Raw genomic sequence first — 19,634 nt, 5'->3', positions numbered from 1 at the left:
CCTCTCCTTTCTCCTCATATAATATGTGGTAGTTGGAATATGTGGTGTAGTGGTTAAGGTGTTGAACTACAACCTGGGAGACCAGGGTTCAAATCCCCACATAGCCATGAAGCTCACTGGGTGACCTTGGGCCAGTCACTGCCTCTCAGCCTCATGAAAACCCTATTCACAGGGTCGCCATAAGTCAGAATCGACTTGAAGGCAGTACATTTTTTAATACAACTACAGAATCGTTCTGCAAGTTTCATACTTCAGGTTTTAAATGTTAGTCCATATGTATTGCTTCCAGATGAAGATTTGTCTCCATCTGCTGTAGTAGCAAATGTGATTTACAGTTCAATCTTATACACGTCTACAGAGTAGTAAGATCCACTGAGTTCAGTGAGACTTACCTGGAAGTACAAAGTAAGGTAGTAGCCTAAATTCTTCCACAAATCATTATGCAACAAAGAACCAGGAAGTTAATGCTATCAAGTCTTAAATTGTAGTCATTTTGTATTCTAAAAAAAACTAAGGCTAAGGTGGGAGCAACGCTGCTATGCAATGGAAGTTTAAGGGGATGAGGGAGGGAGGTAGGAATATAATCTCTTAGCATCAAGAACACTACACTTTGACAGGCAATACTTCTGGTATCTGTTCATGAAGATTCGGGACACGCAAAAAAAATGCTTTTATTTTTCATTAAAAGTTCATTTACCCAATGAATTACCAGAATAGTGTGCATTAGATGTAGAAGGAAGATCCAAGACAGTTCTGTTCCCTTGGCTAGAAAACATTACAAGTATCTTAAACTATAAATGTGATCCTATCCCTCTGAAACTATTTAAGACTAAATTTATTCAGGTTTAAGAGATACAGCTACACAGAATGTCACAAGGCTTTTAACTTACTAATCTACATTAGAAGCACAACGTAAACTATACATAGAGCAATTTGTCTCTTTCATCACATTAAACTTCTCAAGTGCTACACGTTCTTTCCTATAGAAGATGCAGAACCCAGAATGAGCAGCAATAGGAACCATGCAGGGACGGCAGGGCAATGCATCCTGGTATGAATCAAGGCTAAGCCATAAGCAAGAGTCTAAAGTAACCAGGACCCAAAAACCAGGGGCCAAGGGACTAGACAAGAGTCAGGACTCAATGAGTAAGTCAGAATCAGTGAACAAACCAGGAGGCAGGAGTAAGCAGCAAGCAAGAAATCAGGACTAAAGAATAACTAGGAACATGCTAGAACTGAGGAAGACCTTGCTGCTCCAGCAAGGCTCAGATGAAACAGAAAGTCCTCTTATACTCTTCCTTGCCCAGGAAGATCCAACAGCCAGCCCAGGGGAGCACAGTCAGTCCAGGCCCCGATGACATATTATTGAGAAGTTGCAACTTTTGCAGTTCAGTGGTTCAAGAGAGGAGCTGTACCCACATCCAGCAATTCCTGACAGTATGATGGCAATAGGTGGCAAAGTCTTGTGTATCTCCAGGAGGGTTCATGCACCTTACAGGTTCTGGACTGTAAATCTGTTACAGAGGAAATGGTGAATAAATTCAAGCTTAATCCAGGAAATATATAGATGCTTCAGATCAGTAGAATGGCAGATCAGGGAATAGAATTCAACTTGTGTTAGATAGGGTAGAAATTCCCTTGTATTTTGGGTGTACTCTTGGACCCAGTGCTGAGTCTGGATGCACAGATGTTAACAGAGGCGAGGAGAGTGTTTGCACAGCTTGTGCTGATACATGAACTGTGCCCATTCCTTGAGGTATCAGTTCTGGCCATGGCAACACACAATCTTAATTACAACTTGACTGTATTATTTTGACACACCATGTGGAGCTGGCCTTGCAAAGCATTTGGAAACTTCAACCCGAATGCTACTAATAGCCTGCTAACCTGAACCAGTTCCTAGGAGCATACAACTTCACTTTTGCGACTCCACTGGCTTCCCTTCAATTTTCTGCCACAATTGAAAGTGCTGATAATGACCTATAAAACCCTTCATGGCTTGAGGCATGGTTATCTGAAAGACTGCATTCTCTTATAAGGAGCCTGCACAGGTGTAGCAAATACTCTTCTTTGCATCCCCATCAATATTGGGACATATCTTACAGGGATATGGGGAAAATATTTTATTGATAGCTACACCCAAGGTGTGTAACTCCCCTTCTTCCTGGGGAAGCCCATCTGACCTCCCTCCTTTGATGGCATTCTGCTAGCGTGTAAAGTCTTCCTTGTTCAAACAAGCTTTTGGCCTGGGTTAATGTGTTTTCCAATGCTGGTTGATGTTATCTTTTAGATTTTTCAGCTGTTCTTATTGTTCAATTGCTTGTTTTATCTGCCTTGTTTTTGATGCTATCTATATAGTAGTTTTTTATTTTACATATTATTATTATAGTTTATTTCTACCCCGCCTTTTGGCCAAAAGGCCCTCAAGGCGGCTTGCAAAAATTAAACACAAATATAGAAATATATATCAATAAAAACAATACAATTTACAAAAATTAAATAACAAGGTAACAACAACAAAGCAACAATTACAACTTCCAATGAAAATACAGTAGCAAATCAAACTTTCCTAATAAATTCCTAACAATTAGACAATGTCTACTAGTTCTTACGTCGATATGTGGACAGCAAAACATAGTCCTGCTGGTAACGTATCTGCCAGTCCTAATACAGGAAAAGGAGCAGGAGCCGTCCCACTTTTTGCCAGCATAGACAATGTCCAAGGTAAACAGTACTTCAGCTTGATTACTGAGATGAAATACTATATAAGATGAAATACTTATATATTTACTATTTTAAGATGCTTGGGACATGAAGCATTATTTAAATAAACATACATAACAATTTTCATGAGAAGGGAAATTGAAGCTGCTAATAGCCCCAAGTTTGGGGGAAGTTTATGCAAACATATTCCTCTGTATCTATGAGACATCCAGATATGATTGGTGCCAGAACATTTCACAAGAAGTGGTGGTAGAACCAAATCAGTTGCACTGTAGACTCACACAATAGACAGTTTGAGTCCAACACCCTTCCCAGCTTCCTGGCTGATTTGGAATTTACATGTGCCACTTGCTAGGGGCAAAAATATAATGCAGCTGCACACTATTCCATGGTGCACAAAGCTTTTGCATACAGCCAAGCACTAGATTTGTTTGAAGAGGGGGTCTGAAGAGGGCTGCTTTACTACTTATGTTTTGTATGGATGCTTTTCCCCTTGGAAATTTTATTTATTTATTATTTGATTTATATCCTGCCCTTCCTCCCAGTAGGAGCCCAGGGTAGAAATTCAAACAAGCAAGCAGCAGAAAGTAATTTTATAGAAAAATACAGGGGGGAGGATGCATAGCTAACTGCAACAGTGGTCCTACGGTAGGAATTATTATCTCTTTCTGTACTGGCTGCTTTTGCAATCAAAATCACTACGCTTATCTGCCTGCATGTCCCTAAGCTCTCTTCCCACAAAAAAATCCCCACAACAGACTACATTGCAGAGCTGTTATGAGCCACTTTCTCACAGCCACAGCCTCCAAACTGCAACATGGGCAGTATTTGTATTTTCACTGACATGACAATTTTTTTATAATGCATTAAAAAAATCATATAAAGTAGGTAGGAAGAGCTTGAACTGCTATCTTTGATGCTACCTTTTGTCTTAGGAGTTGGGAGACATGGTGACCTAATCACCAGCTTGCCCATACAGTAGGGCCCCGCTTTATGGCACTTCGCTAATGCGGCGGTCTCAATTAGACACAATTAGACTAAAGCCCCACTTATATGGCTCTTGTTCCACTTTTACGGCGGTTTTCGGGCATTGCACACCATTCTATTCAATGAGTTCCGCTTTTCAGCAGTTTTCACTTTTCACCGGGGGTCCGGAACATAACCCGCTGTATGAGTGGGGCCCTACTGTATCTTAAAATCTTCTGTAGAGGCCTTCCCCAAGTCTTGTTTAACAGAGGTACATTATATTATTATTATTATTTGTTATTTATTAAATTAATATCACGCCCTTCCCCCCAGCAGGAGTACATTATATAGGAGGAAACCTTATCTGTGGTGGTGCCCCAACTTCGGACTGCCCTCTCTCACATTACAGCCTTTCTGGCACTGAGTTAAGACATTCATATTTGTCCAAACACTTTTGATATAATTTTTATTGTAATTGCTTTTGTTCTTTTGTTTTATATTCTAAATTGTTTTTTAAAGTCTGCATTTATATTATATAAATTGTCTTTACACCCTGAAATCTTCCAATGAAGGGTAGTTAAGAAACATTTTAAATATATATAAAAAAATTACAGCTAAATTAACATCCTGAACCTTACCACTGTTTCCACCAGGCAGCTATGGTTCTACCCTATGGTTGACCCTATTCCAAAAAATTGTTAAAAGGAATCGGGAAGTCTAGTCCTTAAATGATGGAACTGTCAGTCTATATTTTTAAGTATGTCTAGAGCAGGTATCGAAAGCCAGTGTGGTGTAGTGGTTAGACTGTTGGACTACGACCTGGGAGACCAGGGTTTGAATCCCCACACAGCCATGAAGCTCACTGGGTGACCTTGGGCTAGTCACTGCCTCTCAGCCTCAGAGGAAGGCAATGGTAAACCACCTCTGAATATCACTTACCATGAAAACCCTATTCATAGGGTCACCATAAGTCAGAATTGACTTGAAGGCAGTTCATTTCATTTTCAGAGCAGGTATGCTACCCTACGTGGTGTGCTCTCTCAAGACCCCTTGGTTCCTGATCTCATTTCCTGGGTACAGGCAGGAGCTAACAAAGTGTGTCAGCCAAATGGCAGCAGGAGGGAGAGACAAGCAGCATAATAATCAGGAACAATGAGATCCCAGGGACAGTAAGAGTCAGCGCAGCTGGTAAGATTTACAAACCCTAGAACATAGGAGGATATACAAGCTAGGCCTCTGGTCTCTGGACTATACAGAACAAATGGCAATAGATCGCAAGAGGAAGAGTGCCTAAAGTACTTTTGTACAATTAATATACACACAGCCCATATTGCAGTGTCTGGCTAAAAATACAAATCAGGCAGCCAGAAACATAAAGGAGTTTAAGCAAAGAAAACTAGAACCATAACATCTCAATCAAGAGAGACTATGAATGCTCTGGATCAGTGTCTGAATGCTGTAGTGGACTAGATAAAGGCCAATAAACTGTACTTGAATCTTTGGAAGACAGAAGCTCTCTGGGTAGGTAGTTTTCATGACCAGGAGATAGGCAAGTTCTGGATGGATTCACACTCCCTCTGAAGGAGCAGGACCGTACCTTAGCATTACTCCTGGATTTATCTTCGTCTTTAGAGGCCCAACTATCTTCTGTGGCTGGGAGTGCCTTTTACCTACTTTGTCTGGTGCGTCAGCTATGGCCATTCCTGGACAGGGATAGCCTGTCCATTGTAGTCCATGCGGTGGTAATCTCAAGGCTAGATTACTGCAATGTCCTCTATGAGGGGCTGCCTTTGGCCCTGGTTCAGAAGCTTCAGCTGGTACAAAATGCAGTGGCCAGACTGCTGATGGGGCATACGGTCAACAACATGTGACACCACTCTGAAAACATCTGCACTGGCTGCCCATCCACTACCAAACCAGATTGTGTCCTCGCATTAATTTACAAAGCCCTGAACAACTTAGGTCCAGGGTATCTTAGGCACCGTCTGAACCCTTATATCCCAGCTCAATCACTGAGATCATTGGCAGGAGTTGTGTTGGTCATCCCCAGAGTGAGGCCTATTTAACATCAACACAAAATCGAACCTTCAGTGTCATTGGCCCAGTTCTCTGGAATGCTCAGCCAACGCAGATTCAGCCTTCTGTTTTAACCTTTGAACACGTGCTGAAAACCTCTCTGTTCCACCAGGCTTATGCAGAGAATTAAGTAGATGTCTTTTTACAATAATTAACCTTTGTTTTAACTGTACTTTTAATGGTTTTTACTATATAGTTTTTAAAGTATTATTATTATTTGTTGTAAACCACTTTGATTTTTTTAAAAAATGAAATAGCAGTATACAATATATTTATATTAAAAAGGTAAGTTTAAAAAGAATAATAATTCATTTTCAAAACAGACTAGAGACCACAGGATCTAGGCCCACTCCTGTTCCTACCTCACCCTGCAGTGAGGATATCTTGGGAATTCAAATGCCATCCTCAGATTCCAGTACTGTAGCAACAGTGGCCTGATGGTGCAGCCAGGGACCAAAACATGGGTCATCATGACCAGAGGCATTATAACAGCTATTCTATAAACATCAGTTATTTCTCTTCATTTGAATGCACCTTATAAAAGAAATCAGGATGGGCTTCCCGGAAGTGAGTGCTCTGCTGGTGGTTGCCTCTGAGTGAGCTCTGTCTCAGAGGAAGCTTTTTTCAGTTAAAAACCAGTCAAGAGGAATTTTTGACTGGCGTAAATGTTCTCCAAGATAAAGGTGAACCGAAGAGATTATCCACGGAACTTCGTTGAGCTGTAGATAGCTGGAATTGATCAGGAATCCCCTGAGATAAGAAGGCTTATCTAGCAGCAGAAGACGAAGTCAGGACTTCCAGCAAGCTGTGCTGAAAAAAAGCAATACTTTTTTTTTCTTAAAAACGTTCTCTAACGAGCGAGCCTCCTTCTGTCTAAATCTTATCATTTGGTTTAAATTACTACAGTAAAAGAGACTTGTTTACGAATCAGCAGTTGAGAAACCTGGTTGAGTGACACTTTTTTCCCTTTATACAAAATTAAAGAAGAAAGAAAATTTAAAGAACTTAATTTATAGCTTAATGACAAAAAGCTGGCTTGAATTTGGAATTATAAAGGTTAAAACGGATGAGAGGCAACTTGTCCGATAAAATGTTTTGATTATTTGAAGGAAATATATCTGGGACTATTTTTTTTTGGACTGTTCTCTTTGGACGAATCTGCTGTTCGTGTATGTTGCTGACGGCTGGGTGCTGTGAACCAAACTTGTTTTGCATTCCTGGACGTGCAGGAGATAAGAACTGTTGCCGGCTAGATCACATTAACAGGCTTGGAATATTAACTCTTTTGTTGTTGGGGGAAAAAAAAGAAACAGACTGCCTCTAGGTTTGGGAACATTGGTTAATAGCAGAAATTAAAAGTTTTTTTTTCAAGAATGACAACTAGGAAAGCAGCTAAGGCCCTGGAGTGAAGAGGTTCAACTGATGCACAGGAAGGGGCTGTCTCCCCAGACATGTTCCAGAAAATAATGGATGGGATTAATGATCTTAAACAAGATCTCAAACAAGAGATGAAACAGGATAGACAAGAAATTAAAGATGAATTTGATAAAATGAAGATGGAATTGAAAGATACAAAAGATTATATCAAAACAGAATTGGATGAGATTAAAGGCACAATTGGGCAAGTAACACAGGAGGTAAAAAATGTTAAAGGAAAGGTGCAAATCTTGGAGAATAGAACAGATATATTAAATCTGGAATTGGAAAAAAACTTGGACCATATCGCTGTGATGGAATTGAGAGATAAAGAATATTGTTTGAGATTTCGTGCAATTCCTGAAGAAACAGGTGAAGATATCAGAGATAAAATGGTTAATGCTCTGGTAAAATTTTTGGATTGGAATGAAGACCTGATGGAAATTGAAATAGATAAAGTTTATAGAATCAATTCAAGATATGCAACAATGAAAAAAATCCCAAGAGATGTGCTTGTGCATTTTGTAAAAAAGAGAACCAGAGATATGGTATTACAACAACACTTCAATAATATCTTTAAAATTGATGGCAAGGAAATACTGGTGATGAAAGAAATCCCTATTAGACTTTTACGCAAGAGAAAAGAATATGCTTTCTTTACAGAAAAACTTAAACAATGTAAAATTCAATTTAGGTGGGATGTTCCAGAAGGAGTGATTTTTACATTCAGACAACAAAAATATCGATTGAATACTGTTCAAAAAGCAAGGGATTTTTTGAGAAAAGCTTCAAAAGACATGGAAGAAGACAAATCCGAAGACATGGATATAATTCCTGGGAAACAAAGTCAACAGGAACATGCAGAGGAGGGAAAGGAAGATGATGGATTAAAGGGAGCATCAGGTACTTTTTAAAATACATGCTTAAAGATGGATTACAAATATCTAACTTGGAATATAAATGGAGCCAATACGTCGCAAAAGAGAAAGTAAGTGTTTCATTATTTGAAAAAATTAAAATTGGATATAATTTGTTTACAGGAAACTCATATCAAGAAGAAAGATTCCAAATATTTGATTTGTAAAAATTTGGGTGAAGAATTTATTTCGGCTGGATCAAAAAAAAAATGGTGTTGTTCTTTATATTAATCCACAATTGTTTCCTAAATTGATATTATTGGATGATAGTGGTAGATTTGTGGGGGTTGAAATTACTTTACAGGGTATAAAAATTTTGATAGTGGGCATTTATGCCCCCAATGAAGATAAAACACGGTTTTACACAAGACTTATGGAAAAATTGTCAGAGTTTTCATATGATCATTGGTGTGTTATGGGTGATTGGAATGGAGTAATTTTACCAAAAATGGACAGACTTTCTGAGAAAAATATTAAAGAGACACAGGGTAAATTACTGAAGATTTGTTTTGAATTGATGGAAAATCTAGAATTGGTGGATGCTTGGAGATATATAAATGACAATGCAAAGGAATTTACTTATTTTTCAGAAAGACATAAAACATTCTCGAGGATTGATATGATCTGGATGTCTAAAAATTTAGTGAAAGACATTTCCAAAATGGATATATTACCAAAAACCTTTTCGGATCACAATCCAGTGATATTGACTTTCAAAAAAAAAAATCTTGGATTTAGATGGAGACTTAATGAATCTTTATTACAGAATGATAAAATAGTGCAAGAATGTAACAAGAAATTAAAAGAGTTTTTTGAACACAATTTACATAAAGGAACAGATGAAAATATTGTTTGGGATACAAGTAAAGCATTTATGAGGGGATATTTTATTAAATGTAACTCTGAATTAAAAAAGAAGAAACAACAGAAAATGCAATTAATCTTGGAAGAAATAAAACAAAAAGAGGAAGAATTGAAAAAGAACCCAACGGCACTTCCGGGAAGGGTGACTTAGCCTGTGCCTGCTTTTGAGACGGGCTCCTGCCTCAAAAGAAGCTTATTCAGATATATCAGTCAGTTTTTTCTTTTTTTTTTGACTGATTAAACTTCTCCCGGGTAGGGAGAAACGAAGAGATTAACCTCAAAGCCTATTTTTGTTGGGACGACCAGATCTCATTAATTTATGGGACGAGGTCCAGCCGACGAAGGTGGGACGGATTTTTAACAGCAAGCTCTATCTGATAAAGCGAACGTTCACCTTATCTTCTAAGAGAGAACGCACTAACAGGCAAGCACCCTTCTTTCTATATTTTTCTTTTACTTGACTTAAATTGTTGCTGTTTAAAAGAGATTTGCCAGATTGATCAGTTTTTGACATCTCACTGGGGAGCCATAACTTCTCTCTGCTACGCACTAATTAATAGCTTATCTCTGTTTTTGTTGCAAAAAGCTGTCCTGGATTTGCATTCTAAAGATATACACAGAAGAGGGATTTCTATTCCAGATTTTTATTTTGAAAAATATTATACTGTTTTGAGACTACTCTCTTTTTGGTCTATTTTATTTTGACGAATCTGTTTCTTGACGATTGCCATTAATTGTTTCGATCCTGGGAACTGCATTTTGTTTACTTAACTATTGGAGAGATAAGGCTGTCTGCTCTGTTTATACTGTGATGTCACCAAGTTTGGAGTATTAACCCAATTGTTGCTGAAATAAGAAGTGGTTTTCCTATATTTTTCTTTTAAAATGGCAATTAAGAAAGTGGCTGAAAATCTGGAAATAACTATGTTTCAGAAAATAATGGATGAGATTGAGATAATGAAAATTGAATTGAGTAAAATGAAGCAGGAGATTAAAGATATAAGGGTCCCTGTGAGAGAGGTGACCCTGGAAGGGGTCCCTGTGAGAGAGGAGACCCCGGAGATTGGAACAGGGGTCCCTGTGAGAGAGGTGACCCTGGAGACTGGAATAGGGGTCCCTGTGAGAGAGGAGATCCCGGAGATTGGAACCAACGTGGAACAGGAACAAGATTTGGAGTCTATGGACTTTAGAAATAAAATCTATTGTTTGGAACTCAATGTTATCTCTGAAGAAATGAATGAAGATTCTAGAGATAAAGTTATCAATGGCATGGATAATCTTCTGGACTGGAATGATGTGATGGAGCCCAATATAGAGAAAATCTATGGAATTAACTGCAGCCATGTGACAATGGAAAAACTTTTAAGAGATGACCCAGTGTATTTTGAAAAAAAGAACAGAGATATGATTTTACAGCAGTATTTCAGCAACCTATTCAGAATGGATGGCAAGAAAATATTTGGGATAGAGGTAATCCCCATCAGACTCTTACTATATGACTATGGCTTTGACAGCAAGATTATTATGGAATACTGATAATGGAAGATTGGATATTGAAATTACTGGACTTAACAAGACTACTGAAGATGGAAGATGGAAAATGGAACTAATAGAGATAATAGAACAATGGCTACTGAAATTATTGAACCTAACAGATTCTGATGTGATGGATTAATTGAAATGTTTATTTTGACTATGGTTATGACAATAAGATTATCATAATTAGTAATGAGATGGATTAATCGATATGCTTATCTGGAAAAAAAAATTGATAGATATATTTCTTAAAGAATTGAAACCTCTCTTTGACTTTTTGTGGAAAGAATAAAGTAATGTTTATGAGATTTGATGATTAAGTAAGATAACTACTGGAGGAAAGTGATTTTATAATATGACTTAAGAGACAGGATTGTTATATATTATAGACTTATAACTGATTTGATCTTTGACAAATGGGAAGTCAATATTTTACTCTTTATTTTTTATTTTTGTTTTTTTTTTTCTTTTTTTCTTTTTGTTTAACTATTTTTGATTTTGTTTTTTGTCTTTGAATGTTTTATGATTTTGTCTTGTATGTTTTATGAAAATCTGAATAAAAATTATTGAAAAAAAAAAGAAAAAGAACCCAACTAAAGTTTCTATTGTAAATCAAATTAAAATGTTAGAGAAACAAGTGTCAATGTTGACAGAGAAATTGAAAGGAAATTAAATTTTGCTAAACCTAAAGAACTTTTGAATTTGCAAATAAACCAGGGAAATGGTTAGCATATAAATTAAGAAAAGAACGACAAAAAAATCTTATTTTAAAGATACAAGAAGGAGATGAGATGTTGACAGATAATGTAAAAATCCAAAGGATTTTTCATCAATATTATTCAACTTTGTACAAGTGTCAGGAAATTCCATCTGAAAAAATAGAAGAATATATATCTAAACAGAATTTGCCTAAAATTACAGATTTTCAAAGACAAGCTATTAATGGTCCTATTACGTCAAGAGAAATATCTGAAGCTATAAGTAAAATTAAATTAGGAAAGGCGCCAGGACCGGATGGACTATCAGCAATGTATTACAAATGTTTGGAGGAGGAACTCTTATTACCTTTACAGTATACAATGAATTCTAGTTTGCAAGAAGGGAAGATTCCGGATAGTTGGAAAAATGCTAATATAACATTAATACCTAAAGAGGAGCAGGACCTAACCAAAACAAAAAATTATCGGCCGATATCTCTATTGAATAATGACTATAAAGTTTTTACAACGATTTTGGCAGAAAGAATGAAAATAATATTGCAACAATTTATTCAGGAAGATCAAGCGGGGTTTCTACCTAAAAGACAATTACGTGACAATGTCAGGAATGTGTTGGAATACTTAGAACAACGAAATGATAAACAAGCAGCTTTGATCTTTTTGGATGCAGAGAAAGCATTTGACAATTTGAATTGGAAATTTCTGTTTAAGGTCTTAGAACAAATGGATTTTGGAGATAATTTTATAAAATGGATTAGATCTATTTAGACATCTCAGAAGGCACAGATAATTGTTAATGGGGGGTTAACGGAATCATGTGAAATACAAAAGGGTACAAGACAGGGATGTCCATTATCTCCTCTTTTATTTATCTTGGTCTTGGAAGTGCTGCTTAGAGATATAAGGCAAGATAAAAGGATCTTGGGAATAAAGATAAAAAAAGAGGAATATAAATTGAGAGCATTTGCTGATGATTTGATAATCGTATTAGAAAACCCTTTGGAAGGAATTAATGTATTGATGGACAAATTAAAAGAATTTGGACTGTTAGCAGGATTTAAGATCAACAATCAAAAAACAAAGATGTTGGTGAAAAATGTATCTTCAAGGGAACAAAAAGAGTTGATGGACAAGACAGATTTTAAAATAGAGGAAAAGTTGAAATATTTAGGTATTATTATGACAAATAAAAATTCAAAGTTGTTTCATAATAATTATGAAAAACTATGGACAGAGATCAAGAACGACTTGTTAAGATGGGATAAATTACAATTGTCATTAATGGGCAGAATATCCGTGATAAAAATGAATGTATTGCCGAGAATGATGTTTTTGTTTCAAACAATACCTGTAATATCCTCTGATTTACCTTTTAAACAATGGCAAAAAGATATTTCTAAATTTGTTTGGCATGGGAAAAAAACCAAGAGTTAAATTTAAATTATTACAAGATGCCAAAGAAAGAGGAGGATTGGGACTACCAAACCTGAGACTTTATTTTGCTGCCTGTTGTTTAGTCTGGATAAAGGAATGGATTTTATTGAGGAATAAAAGACTATTGGATTTGGAGGGCCATAACTTGAAGTGGGGATGGCATGGATATCTATGGTATGACAAAGTAAAAGTTAATGTGGACTTTAACAATCATTTTATAAGACGTCCTTTGTTGAAAATATGGAACAGATATAAACCAAGGTTTTATTCCAAAATACCATTATGTGTCTCAAGTCAAGAAGCATTTTATAGAAGAGAAATGACTGGAAAAGAGAAATGGTTAACTTATCAAGAACTTTTAGAAAATGTACATGGAGAATATATAATGAAAGAGAGAGAACAACTGACAAAGGAAGGATATAGTTCTCAATGGTTTGCCTATTTACAATTGTTAGAGAGATATAAAATGGATAAAAAAATGTATGGGTTTGAAATAAGTAAATCTGATTTTGAAATAGGTTTGTGTACAAATGATGAAAATATAATTGCGAAAATGTATAAACTCTTGCTGAAAATGGATATGGAAGAAGAACAAGTAAAAGAGTGTATGGTAAAGTGGGCAAAAAACTTTGGTTATAATATACAAATGGATCAATGGGAAAATATGTGGAAAAAAGGCTTGAGATTTACATTATGCTATAATCTTAAAGAAAATTTCTATAAAATGATGTATCGTTGGTACATGACTCCAGAAAAGTTGTCAAAAATGTATAGTAATGTTTCTAATGTTTGTTGGAAATGTAAACAACAAGAAGGATCATTTTATCATATGTGGTGGTTGTGTAAACAGGCAAAATTATTTTGGGCACAGATAGGTAGGATGATGCAAAATATTTTAAAGATAAATATTCAGTCAAAACCAGAGTTTTTTTTATTGGGTTTTATGGATAAACAAATAGAAAAGAAATATGGAAGAATAATATTATATATGATTACGGCAGCAAGATTATTATATGCACAAAAGTGGAAAATGGAATCAACACCAACAACGGAAGAATGGCTATTGAAATCAATGGACTTAGTAGAGATGGATAAATTGACATGTTTACTTAGAGAAAAATCGACAGATACATTTCTTAAGGAATGGAAGCCTCTCTTAGACTTTTTGTCGAAAGATAAAAATGAAATGATGACAATGGGATTTGACGATTAATTAAGATAGACTATGGAGAAAAGTGATTTTGTATGTATTAAGGGACAGGTTTGATATATATTATATATTTATAGCTGATCTGTGACAAATCGGAAGTCAAATTTTTTATTTTTATTGTGCTATGTTTTTTTATTTTGTTTTGCTGGTTTTATGAAAATTTGAATAAAAATTATTGTAAAAATAAATAAATAAAAGAAATCAGGATGAATGTAGAAAAGTTGAGGGAGGAACCTGAACTAATTACTTCTATGCAACACTATCATATATGAACACTATAGAAATGAAAAGGTTGGTGACGCAGTCGTCCAAGCATAGAATAGTAGTACTGTGTATCAAATATAAGTCATTCGACTGAAAGGAAAGCTCCTGCACAATTAAGGTTCTTATAGATGAAAAATCAGTAGCCTGACTGGGAGATGACGAATATACTGTCCATACACAGAGGATTTGGATCATTATGTACAGACTGATATTTCACAGCGTAACGAAACATAGTTTTAACTGTGTTTTCAACTACTGTTAGCAAAGTCTTATTTGATGGATATGTTTCTCTTTGGTTTTGGAAAACACCACTAATATTACTACCAGCATACACAGTGAGTGTTTCGGAACATTTAATAGCACAGAAATCCATCCTGAAGAACCTATTAGCTCAAGCCTGCAAAAAGGTGGAAAGTACTTCTTCTATATTCTGCAGCAGGTGCTCTGTGCTTAAGACAGACACATATAGAACGGAATATTTCTCTTTCCAAGTTTCTAAAAGAAAATCAAGAGCAACAGAGACCTAACTAAAACAAATAGAGTTAATATAGGGCCTACAGAATGTTCTATGAATGCTACAATTACCAAGACTTAAAGAAACCATGTGTTAACATTGAGTGCTTCCTAACTTAAAATACTAACAAAACGATATAGCATATAAGTGTTATGGTCTTCCCAGCAGCTAAATACTGAAAGAAGGGAGATGTTTACTAAATACAAATTTCAATGAGACTGAGGAGGAAAACATGTAATTGATATAATTTGGCCACATTAGTCACACAGGCATACAGCCTTGGAGTACATTCTGGATTATCTATCACAGCACTGAGTACTCACTCTGCTAAAAATAAGCAAGTTTCTCTCTGTCTAACCTACATCACAACCTGTCAAGAGGCTTAAATGCTGCTCCAAGTTTCTTGTAAGAATATGTAAGATTTTTTTAAAAAATGCATGTGGCTGTTTAGAAGTTTCACTGCATGTAGAACAAAGCAGCCCACCTCCTAACTGTAGATCCACTTCACAGTGAATTACTGCCTTCTGTGCACACAGTTATCAGTACCAAGCTTGTAACAGCCACTCACCTGGTCAATGAGGAGGAGAATTGCTTCCAGGTGACTAAGCAGGGAAACTCTACAAAAGCTGGACTCTTTTTCTTTTAGGCCACAAGTGATTAACACAGGTATGAGCAGCTGGCCAAGTATTATTTTTGTCAGATGGAAACTGGTCAGTACTGACCTATTTATCCCAAGCAGCACAGGCTTTTCATATCACAGAAGTTGTCTCCTTCCCACAATTTCCATTATGATTGCTATAGCCAATTATATTAGTTTTCTTGATAGCATTCTTCATATATACAAGGGAACAGTGGTGACCATCCTTCCTTCTCTAGAAATTATTCTGTTGCTCATCCACCAATATCTATAGTTTTGTCAAATCCATGTAAGAGCTCTTTTCTTACAGAAGCAGGCTTCCACAGGCTAGGATATCAATTTCCATTATATTTCCAATACCATTATATTGACCAATACATCAGCCTTAAATCTTAACACATGTTCTCTTTCCTGACTTTTCGGTCCAAACTCAAGAGGTGTTTCGTAATCAAACTCCTTAATGTTGGAAAGTGCCGTTCTCATTGGAAAGCATTTATTTTTAACATGAATACGCAACTCATGATATATAGTTATTTATATGTTTCTCTGGGCCTTAAAAAGTGAGTCAAAAGAAATAAAATCAGATAAAATACATTCATTTTTTATTGGAAAACAGCAAACCATCATCATTGGGAGGCAAATATTTTTACACACCAAAAGCTAGGTAAAAAAACAAACCACCTCCCCTATAGCTTAAAAGAGAGAAGCTAATTGACCCCTACCCCTAGGAGCAATTTTTACAATAGAAAAGGCCCTGTCTCACATACCAATCAGCCATAACTATGAAGGCAGGACACAGAGCAAAGTTGATATTAACAAAGTATACTGCCAGAATTATATGGGAGGAGGCAGTACTTCAAACATCCTAATCCTATGTAATTTGCGGTTTCATAAACAAGAACTAGCATTTTGAATAGCATGCAGATATGAACTGGAAACCAATGCAGATAAACAAAACTGGAGCAATGTGATCATACAAGCCAGTTTCAGAGATCAATCTGGACATCATATTTTACACCAACTGAAGTTTCCGAATGGTTTCCAGAGGCGACTTTACATGAGTATGTTACAGTAATCCAATCTGGATGTGACCAAGGCCGGTGTAACAGTGACCAGATTTGGTTCATGCAAAACGAGATGTAGATGGTGGCCAGATCTGCTTTAGGCAAAAAGGGATACAGATGGCAAACCAACTGAACTTGCACATAGCAAACCAGCTGAATCTGCACAAATGCACTTCTCGTCACGGCTGCCATCCAAGCATTCAGGAGCAAGGCTGGACCTAAAAGCATCCCAAGTGCAGGTCTGCATCATCCAAAACAAGACATATCCACACTCCCAGTTCAGCTCTCTTACTGGTCAACGGTACCTGTCTTATCTGGATTAAGCCTTAATTTATTAACCCACATCCAATCCATTACTACACATAGAAACTCTAGTTTCCTTGGTATTAGAGGAAAAGAAGTTGGATATCATGTACATACTGATAATACCCAGTTCAAATTTAGTGGCATCCTCTTCACTCTCAAGGATTTAAGTGGGATACGCTCTGAATGCTTTTTGCTAATGCAATGAACTAGCCAGTGAGGGAAGAACTTCACTGTATTAACAGTAGATAAATCATATGAATAAATCTATGCTGAAATATATAGGGCCTGTCTACAGTCACATCTTGATTTTAAAAAGCTGTACACTAAACACAATATATTCCCAACAGTATGCTGCTCACATTTATTTATAAATATATGCATGTCTTTCTGAGAACACGTGATATAACTTCTTTATGTGGCTCAAGAGTTGACTGTACATATAAAAATCAAATTGGCTGGGGCCTTGCACCTTCAAAGGCATAAAGAATTGTAAAAATATTAAACATTTATGGCCGTTGTAGTACAGAAATTAAGCATGCATCACTTGACCAAAACCAAGAAAATGCCTATGTCTAAAAATTATCTCCATTTGAGATTAAAAATATGGAACCCTTGCAACCACACTTACCTGGAAGTATCTGCAACTGGAACAAGCTGGATTTACTTATGAGTGAATATGGTTAGATTCATGCTATAAGACTACAATTATATGCACGCTTAACAAGAAGTAAATTTCATCAAAAGCTAAATAAATATGCCTAAGATGTAAGGCAACAGATGCTGAGCAATCGAAACCTAAACCAGGGATAGGAACCTGTGGCCCTTCAGATGTTGTTGGGCTACAACGCCAATCTGCCCGGGCCAACATGGCCAATAGTCAGGGATGATGGGAGTTGTAGGTCAACAACATCTAGAGGGCCACAGATTCTCCATTCTTGACCTAAAGCAACAGATAAACACTTACTTAGAAACACACTCCACTCAATTCAAAAGCTGGGTCTTAGACTATACTCAGAACATAAAAAATAAGAAACTAGCTTTTAAAACATAAGAACAGCCTGCTGGATCAGGCCAATGGCCCAGCTAGTCCAGCATCCTGTTCTCACAGTAGCCAACCAGTTACCCATGGGAAGCAAAACTTTATTTTGAAATGAAGTTGTTAAAGAAAGCATCAAATTAACAGCCCAAGCAGGCAGACCTTCTCACACCACCTCTAAGCACCTAAATCTCCTCTTTCTTCCAGCCCAGGGCATTAGGAGGCTTGCCTTACTGACCCATACAACCCTGCCGATGCTGCTTGCTGGGATGCCAATAGGAGGTAGAGATAGGCACATGACACTGCAAAGCAAGTCCAGCTGATCTCAGTAGGACTTTTCTCTAAACAAACATGCACGTGATCAGCTGGAAGGATGCCAGGATGATGGTAGACACACCTTAGAGCTGCCTCCCCCTAAACACGAACGCTTGAGGGGTAAGCTTGCTCGATTTTTAATGGAACCGACTTCTGCAGAAACGTGCTTAAAAATCGGACTCTTAGCTGCCTCTTGGGAACCGAGGCGTGCAGAGATGGTTCAGGTCACCCTCATTCCGTTCCACCCCGAGGTCAGGTCATCGCCCTCGCGATCTCTCCCCCGCCTCTTGTTGGTCCCTCCCGCATCAGAAGCAGGCAGGCGCTGCTAGCCGAGGAGTCGCCATCCGGCAGCACAGCTGCGCTGCGCTCTTCTTTCTCCCTGCAGCTGGTGCCGTCATCCGCAGCGACAAGGTTATGAAACCAGATCAGCGGGACAACGCCGGGCTGCCTCCCCTTCCTTCTGCCCGCCCCAGAGGCCCATTCACCGGGAGTGGGAATGGCAAGAGGCAGAGGCGACCCCGGGAAGCCCCCCCACTCACCTCAGACACTTCCTCCTCCTCCTCTTCTTCTTCCTCGTCGTCATCGTCATCATCATCGTCGTCTTCCTCCTCATCGTCCTCCTCCTCCTCTTCCTCATCATCGTCGTCCTCCTCTTCCTCTTCTTCGCTGGCCCCGCCGCTGCTTTCACTACTGCTGGGGATGTTGCCGCCGCCGCCACTTTCCACGCCCGGCTGCCGCCGCCGCCGCCGAGTCCAGCTCCGCTTTGGCGGCGGAGGCTGAGGAGGTGGCGGCGGTGGTGGTGACGACGACAACGGCGGCGGCTGCTGCTGCTGCTGTTGTTGAGGCGACTCGTTCTTGAGGAGGAGGTCGCAGACTCGCGCCAGCCCCTCAGCCGTAGGCGGACACGGGGAGGCGTCGGGATTCCCTTCAGCTCCGCTGCCCTTCACCTCCGCCCGGGCAGGAGGCGGCGGCTCCATGGTTGCTCGCGCCACCGCTGAGGTCTCTTCTCACGGAGCCGGTCACCTCTAGACCCGTCGCGGGGATGAGGCACTCTCGCGAGATCCCGAAGGCCAACACCAGGGCCAGACCCGGCTCGCTTCTCTATTGCTGCCACCGTCCTCAGATGCGCCCCTCCCCGGCTTTCCGTCAGCCTCCTCCGTCCTTTCGCGCAAGCGCAGCCGTCCTTTACCGCGGCCGGAAAAGTACTAACTCGGGGAGCTTTTGGCTCTCTCTCTGCGCAGGCTCCAAAGTTTAGGTTTCCGGGTGGCGAGTATACGTCATAGCGCTGCGCCCTTTTGGCATGCTGGTTTCTGTTCTGAAATGTGCTACTGTAGTAGAGAATGCGTTCCTTCCGCCTGGAATTTCTGACTGACCCTTCTCCTTGACGGAAATATCGCTGGATGGAAGGAGAGGGTTCTCTTCAAAAAGAAGGAAAATTCTTAGTACACAACAGATTAACCGTCCAGTTTTGCCAGCTTCAAAACAACATTTTTGTAGGGCGTACATAGTGGCTCAAACATGAATTCTGAATGACGTACTGAATGGGTACTTGGGGTTAGTTATCTCTCTGTGTGTTCTACTGTTTTTGCTTTGACGGTACAACTGAAGATCCATCTCTGGATCTGGATGCTCAGAA

The 19,634-nt window shown here is 38.4% G+C and overlaps 1 protein-coding gene across 5 annotated transcripts in view; it reads right to left on the bottom strand.

The window, feature by feature from the left end:
• ANKRD17 (ankyrin repeat domain 17) overlaps positions 1-19,237 on the bottom strand; it is a 145,853-nt gene extending 126,616 nt beyond the window's left edge. For 3 of the 5 annotated variants that reach the window (XM_061589849.1, XM_061589851.1, XM_061589850.1), the window contains exon 1: positions 18,538-19,237. In XM_061589849.1, the coding sequence (XP_061445833.1) occupies positions 18,538-18,975 (438 nt within the window). In that variant the 5' untranslated portion in view covers positions 18,976-19,237. The remainder of the gene's footprint in view (positions 1-18,537) is intronic. The other 2 variants (XM_061589853.1, XM_061589854.1) reach the window with 1 other exon arrangement.
• Between the last annotated feature and the right edge of the window lie 397 nt (positions 19,238-19,634).

This window comes from Rhineura floridana, chromosome 11, assembly GCF_030035675.1.
Source record: "Rhineura floridana isolate rRhiFlo1 chromosome 11, rRhiFlo1.hap2, whole genome shotgun sequence".
Classification (NCBI taxonomy): domain Eukaryota; kingdom Metazoa; phylum Chordata; class Lepidosauria; order Squamata; family Rhineuridae; genus Rhineura; species Rhineura floridana.
This window is presented reverse-complemented; position numbering and strand designations above follow the sequence as displayed.